Source organism: Mauremys mutica, chromosome 21 (assembly GCF_020497125.1).
Source record: "Mauremys mutica isolate MM-2020 ecotype Southern chromosome 21, ASM2049712v1, whole genome shotgun sequence".
NCBI lineage: Eukaryota > Metazoa > Chordata > Testudines > Geoemydidae > Mauremys > Mauremys mutica.
Window position 1 is genome coordinate 12,236,932 of NC_059092.1, and position 7,342 is coordinate 12,244,273.

Consider the following 7,342-nt stretch of genomic DNA (forward strand, 5'->3'; position numbering starts at 1 on the left):
TGAGTAATCTGGGGATGGGGATGAAATAAGCGAGTCTTCTCACAGTACAACCTCGATCATCTAAATGGCACCAGGAGCACTGAATAAGTTTGGATAACTGAGGAAACTTTCACTGACGCCATGGACATGACCCTGTTTCACATACCGTAACTAAACCTGTACTGTTTTAGTGGGTGGCAGAAATACCACAGGATCAGATCTCATTAGTTTGGCATTTCCCTACAACATACCTTCCGAGAGTTCCATTTAAACTATGAACTTTAAAACACAGGTTGAGATTTCCCAGATAGTCTAGGGTATCTAGACATTTAAAATTAATGGAAGATGTTTAAATCCCCTAGACTGCTTGAAAATCTCAACCTTAAAATAGAATATAAAATGAGTAACTATTATTGCTTTAAGGGAAAAGTCTTCAGGAGAGGGCTAAAGGGATCCTTCTTTGGCCTACAGCATAACAGGGAAAGCACAGAAAAACAAGTGTGTATTAAGAGCTGGTTCCTTCTCCCCTCTCATTCGATACTGTGCAAGGCTGACATTTGTACTTTCTTTATTCTGCTTCCTGAAGTACTGAGTAATAGCATCTTTTGTTCTTTCTAAAAAGACCATTGCCTGGAAATAAGTTTCTCAACATCTAGCTATTGTGTGTGCAAAATTTTACTTTTACCCATGATTTAGAGAAAGTTTGGCGTTCTTGTCCCTTTTCCCACCATTTTTTTCCCTATTTATTTCCCCCTTTAAATCCAAACCCACTTCAGTAGCGTACTCAGTTCTGGCTGTAACGAAAGCTGCTGGCACTCAGTTTTCAAAAGGTGCTGCTGCTGCTTTTTAACCTACAGAAAAAGTGAACCATAACACGTGTAGACTGAAAGGTATTTATTTAAAAACAACAGCTTTGGCATTTTAAAACCAAACAATCTTCAAATCACTACAAAGTCGGACGCCTCCCCAGTAGCCAGAACATACCAATGCACAAACTCTCAATAGTATCCTCAGAACAGAAAACTGACAGGTCAACATTTCCAAATTTAACCCAGAAATCACTTCATTAAACTGATTGTTTTGCACTCTACAATCACAGAGGCTGAACTAAACTTGTGACACCAGCACTTATATATACATTTTAAGTGGGTGTTATCTGCTATCAAAGTTGAATGCAAAATTAACATCCCGTCCCACCCCTGCCCCGCAGTGCAATAAATTAAAATGCATACTAGAAAGGAGAAGTGACATTGAATTAAAGAGTTTTCTCGTTAGGTTAATTCTGAAGGGAACGCTCATTCTTTATTTTCCTGTAAAGTTAAAAAGAATCAAAGGACTCATCATATTTTCAAGTATTCCTCACCAAATGGATTAATCTTATGGAACTGAACATGTTACACATCAAAAAGACACCCCAGTGATACATGAGATTCTCGTGTAAACCCTTGCATAACCATCAACTTTCCAAGTCACGGGCTCTCCTCTTAACAAGGCACAAAAGGGTTGTTGCTTTCAGAAGATCCTTGTTCTCAGCCGCAGAACTGTCGGGCACTAGGTGTCTTGTGCAAATGGAGGCTGAAAGCAGGACTGTTAGTTCACTTGCTCAGACACTGGGATCTTCCTGTGCAATTAATAAAACAAGGTGTTATCTTGCTTACAGCTACAGAAACATTATATTTCAGCAACAGATTTCACTTCATCTCTGTCTGTGGCACTGAGCTGTCATTAGACCACAGCAGCTCTGTACCATCTTCACTGTAGCTGGCTCCAGCCCAAGACACTGAATGAGCTAATCTGCTGTCCGTTGCACGACTCCTTGCAAAGCAAAGAGCACCAATGCAAGAAACAGATGCTTACTCAGCTCCAAGTCTATGGCTGTGCAGTTTCTCAGTAATTCAGTGGGTAGTGTCAGTGCTAATAAGCTGTAATGGTGAACACAATCCATTATGTAAAAGGCAGAAGGTGAATCTCCCCGATCCTCCAGTAACAAAAGCAGAGAGAGATACAGACAGCAGTGAATAAGGATCATGAGATAGTTTGAGTTCCAGGATGTAGTAGCCCGTACCACAATACAAATGGACTTCCTGAGCACTTTTCCCTTTGCATTAATATTTTGATCATGATCTCAGGGTAATGCCTGGAGAAAGAAATCTGCAGACAGTTGCATTCTGTGAGCTGTACATTTAATCTACATCTTCCTCTGTCTAGCTGGAGTCCAGCCACAAGTGCTTCAACTCCCAATGACCTCACAGGATTGCAAGTGTTCAGCACCACTCAGGATCAGCCTCCCACCAGCAGTGAGGGAGGCAGTAAGTTACTTGCATATGAGAGAATCTCCTTGAAAGTCCATCTCTAACCCCCTCTTATTTGGTGAAAATTTAAACTAAATCCAGTGTCTAGTCCAGCCTCAGCTAACCTTCATTTAATTTGCTTTTCCGATCTAGAAAAGCAGGACAATCTGTAGCCAGAATGTTTCCCCTGAGCTCGTCTCTATTTGGTGACTGTTTATTAATAAACACACAAAACAATTCCGCAATTAAGTCTTACAATTGATCCTAAAGAGAGGCAGTTTTAAACAATGCACTTGGCTCACACAGCAAATCATTCTAATTTTTCATCTTCCCTCCATGCCAGTAAGGTGCAGCTAGAAAGTATTGGCACTAAGAGCAGGAGAATGTTTCCTAGTCTCTTCTGTACTAAGTTTCCATCTCTTCTGCTGTTGCCCTTGACTATACCTCGTAAACCAAGTAGTCAAAGCCCTTATGCAGCTGGGAGGTGCAACAAATCTTGGGGCCCAAATCCCCAGCTTTCAGGAAAGAACCCTCTTGTCCTGCCTTCAGGATGGCTGCACATTTAGTCTAAATAGCAGGAGAACTAATATTGGTTTAGCACTTATCCAAACTGAGGCTGGTAAAGGTGACATTCAGTGAGAACCGTGCAGTGACTACAAGTCTAGAATATTTATCCACAGACCCAACAAATAAGCATCTGGACTATGTACTAGGGCAGGAGCTTGCCTGTGTGTGAATTTCCACACTACACAATTCACTCACAGCAGGCAAGTGTGCAAGCAATGCCCACACCACAGTAGGATAAGAGTACTCCGTGGAAAAAGCACAGCAGCCTTGTCACTAACATTCCACTACTGTATAATTGCAGGCCAAACACTGTATGGTGTCACTGCTGCAACTGTGGTGTTAATACAAACAAACCTCCAAGTTGCTGCAGTGAAAGAGGGTGTCTGCTTTACACGGCAGCCATCCAAAGATTTTTACAAGGAATAAAAATGGATTTATTTTGTTAATGGTTGAGTGAGCCCTATTCTTGCAGTCTCCCTGACCTAATCCTACTGTCTTGCAGGAAGAGTCACCTTTCGGTGCAAGTGTACACACACACATCACATATTTCAAGACAGACTCCAAACCCTTTCACAACCAGAGAGAACCTCCCTAGGAACAGCTGACAGAAAACCAGGCCGATGACTTGGCTCCCAAGAAAGCAGCGGAGAGTGGCAGCTTTATACCTTACTCCTGAAGAGCGGCTTGGCTCCTGGCCCACAGTATTCATTGTAGATGAGTTTGAACAGAAACAGGTGGAAGAGTGTGATTAAGGAGGCCACACTGAACCAGAACAGGAAGGGTAAACCTGGGTACTGCTTGGCCATGTGCTCCTCATGGGCCAGGATAGCTTTCAGATGTAGCGTGTGTCTCAGGTCCTGCAGATGGGTCAGGTCTGTAGATATATAAAGTAATGGTGTGATAGGCTGAGTCACCATGACAGGGAAGGTGTGGCCCCGCAGCTCAGAGGTCAACTCCACAGGCTCGTTCAAGCAGCCTGCCTCGCAAGCATACAGCCTAACTGGCTTGTCCTGGAACTTCACAGACACATGCAGGAAGGGCTTTCCTTCAGCATCCAGCAGAACAGCCAGGTTAATCAGGTCCTTGTTATAGTGGATCCCACGCAGGGAATAGCTGTTGTGAAGCACATCAGGGTCAGCCTGAAACTGGAGGTGGTTTTCTGTGAACTGCAGACCTCCAAAGCTGAGCACCATCCCCTGCATGAGACCATGGACCCCAGCTGCCACCAAGCTCTTGCATCCTCGCTTCTGGAGAGTCAGCTTCCACAAGTCTGAGAGCTGCAGGATCTGAGGAACACTGGATAGCTTCTCAGGCCACAGGTTCTCTGCATGCATGGTTGCATGGCCACTGAAGCAGTGGTCGGCATAGTTCAAGTTGGCTTCCATTTTTTCTCTGTCCTCACCACTGATGAGTGGGTCCAGCAGAGGAGCTGGCATGCAGGCTAGGACATAGTAGAGAGTCATATTGACGGTCTTGCTGGATGGTGTGTGGGAATCTGTAATCTTTCTCATTTCGACCCCTGCAATATAGGGGGAAAAAAATCACTCAGTTTGGCAAACAGGTGTGACGTTAAGTGTGTAAACAGAGAAAACAGGAAGTTCTGATTTGCAGACACTGGTGCCAACAGCTACACAGATGTTGGTGTGGGGGTGACAAGGAACTGAGTGCAAACGCTTACGCGTGGCTGCCAGTGCTCAGCCATTTCTAACCCTAGTATCTTCCATTTTAACTTGGTTTGAAAACACTGAAGTGAATGGAACAAATTCGGGACCTGATCATGTGCCATTTATTATAAATCAAAACAGGAAAAGTTGCATTTTTCTCATTTAAAAAAAATTGCTATGTGCAGATCTTGTACTAAGTTTCAGCCCAGAGGAAGTTTTAATGGGCAAGATACCTATCCTGTGAAAGGAGACTTACAGACTCTTTCCCTAGAACTGTACACATGTGCAACACATGGAGACACCTCAAGCCTACTTCAGTTCCAGTCCACTCACATAGCTGACATTAACTTAGTGTTAACCAACCTTACCCAGTCTAAAGCAAGTACAGGACTATTACATTATCCCTGGAGAAACCAAGGAGCTCTCGGTTAGGAGCGTCTGTGGTTGAATTCTCTCTAGTTAATGGAACTTCTGCTGCTTTGAGACCCTGCAGATGGATGTGCAATGGTGACTAACTTCCTTATTAATGTAGTTGGATTTTCCATGCTTTCTTAAACAGTTTATGAACTGTAATTTACCAGATTTATTTAGGTACTTTGTTGCCTCATCCTACTGATCCAGCCTGTAACAATAGACTACCTCTGAGGAAAGGTTAAAAAATAGGTATGTTTAGTCTTGGGGGGGAAAAAAAGACCAGGAGGGGGAGGGGGGGTGTGAGTTGATAAGTCTTCAGATATGTTATGGCCTGTTATAAAAAGGACAGTGATCAATTGTTCTCCATGTCCATTTAAGGTAGGACAAGAAGTAATGGGCTTAATCTGCAGCCAGAAAGATTGAGGTTAAATATTAGGAAAAACTTTCTAACTTTAAGGGTATTTAAGTACTGGACTAGGCTTTCAAGGGAGATTGTGGAATCCCCATTATTGGAAGTTTTTAAGAATGGATTAGACAAACACCTGACAGGGATGGTCTAGGTATACTTGGTTTTGTCTCAGCATACAGGGCTGGATGAGATGACCTCTCACGGTCTCTTCCAGCCCTATTAAGTGAGAGTGTCTTAGTATTCAGCCCCCACCAGTCCCATTAACTTAAAGTTGTGGATGCTAAGCACTTCTGAAGTGCTTAGCCTAAGGTTTCTCAAACTGGGCAGCCAGGATCAGAGGCTACTTTGTTTTGGTCTCTAACTTGCCTCAAACACAGCAAGTCAGTGGCTGATCCAGAGCAGGGCTAGAAATCAGAGGCTACTTCTTAAAGTTCTCTCCTTAACCTTAGTTTCTTTATCTAATCATGCTTAGCTTCCTTTGAAGTGCTTTGAGCAAAAAGCATTAGGTTATTAACAACCTGAGACATCCCTACTGTCCCTCTAACCATCTCATAAAGAGGATGGAATTTCATGTGAGCTGAAATGCTTCGTAAGTGACCAGAATGGTGTGGGTGGGGCTCACCTGTTAATGCAAGGTGGTGCTCTCGCTATCTGATTGTCAAGTGAACCTAGCACTCCTTACCTGAAATAAACAAATCGGACCAAGTCTGCTGGTGCTCCTGGAACAGATCCTCAACCCCCATCTGCATCACCTCCAGCATCTCCTTCTTAGCCAACTCCCTCAGCTTGCTGAAGGTTTCCTCCAGGCTGGAGGCCTCGATGGGCTCTGAGGTGTATACCACGGACAGCACTGTCTCGTGGAACTGAGACTTGGGTGCCACCTGCACCCGGGTCACCAGTTTCTTGGCAGCCACCACCACCAGCACCACCTTGGAGCTGCCAGCGAGGAGCACCCGGCCAGAGGAGAGCAGGAATTGCCGGTCCCCCACCTTCTCCAGGCTGGTGGCGAACTTGGCTCCCAGGGCAGAGGCGGGGGACGAAGGGGTGGAGGCCTCGAAGGCGGTGACCCTCTCGGTGGGGTTGGAGATGTGGATCCGCTGCAGGTAGAGATGGGGCCGGCTGCGGTGAGCCAGCAGCTCCTCCCGGACCGTCACGCAGTCGCGGGTCTGCGCTGCAGCCGCCCCCGGCCCGCTCTGGATACAGCGGACCCGCCGCACCGCCCCGTCCCTCAGCACCACGGCCGCGGCCCGGGCCTCAGCTTGGCCGCTCACCGCCTTGAGCTGCACCAGCGCCGGGTAGTCGGTGGCGTGGGCCGGGCCGGCCGCCGAGGCCCCGGCGGACACCCAGAGCCGGTTGGCGGCCACGTCCAGCAGGAGGAAGCCGTTGCCCACGAGGGCCGGGTGCCCCCCGGGAGCCTCCTGGGCGCCGTCCCCGGCGAGGCGCAGCCTCAGGGCATCGCCGCGCTCCTCCAGCCCCGGCCAGGCCCGCGTCTCGGCCAGGAGGCAGAGCCCGGCCCCCCCGCCCCGCGGCTCCCCGGCGCCCCAGGGCAGGCGCGGCCGCAGCCGGGCGCCCCCCAGGTACCAGTAGGCGACGAGCAGGAAGCCGAGCAGGGCCAGGAGGCGCCGGGCCCAGCTGCTGGAGAGCAGCCCCGGGAAGCCCTTCAGCCGCTGCTGCAGCCACATGGGGGGCGGGGGGCGGCGGGGCCTGTCCCCGGCCTGCAGCTACCAGCCGCCCCGCGGGGGCGCCCTCATCCCCGGCCCGCGCGCCTCCCTCCGCTCGCTCGCCCGCCCGGCCGCGCCCCTCGGAGCCCCGCTTCCGCCCGCGCCGGCCCGAACTGCCGCCAAGGAAGCGCCACCACGGCCGGAAAGGGGAGCCTGCCCCGCAGCGCGACACTTTACGACACACCGGGCTTAACCTTTAGGGGCCCGGGAAGGTGCAGTGTCCGGTGCCAGGCTGGGGGGACGCTGGGGGGGCGGGGCGGGGCGGGGCGGTGGCCAGGCTGCGTGCGCTGGGGGTGG

At 48.8% G+C, this 7,342-nt stretch overlaps 1 protein-coding gene across 1 annotated transcript; it reads right to left on the reverse strand.

Moving 5' to 3' along the window:
* Window positions 1–858: 858 nt before the first annotated feature.
* On the reverse strand, window positions 859–7,050 carry KIAA2013 (KIAA2013 ortholog). The gene is made up of 3 exons (XM_044996164.1): window positions 6,007–7,050; window positions 3,503–4,356; window positions 859–1,600 (listed from the first exon to the last, which is right to left on the reverse strand). Exons 1-3 carry the CDS (start codon window positions 7,004–7,006, stop codon window positions 1,583–1,585), a joined length of 1,872 nt encoding a protein of 623 aa, XP_044852099.1. The 5' UTR covers window positions 7,007–7,050; the 3' UTR covers window positions 859–1,582.
* Between the last annotated feature and the right edge of the window lie 292 nt (window positions 7,051–7,342).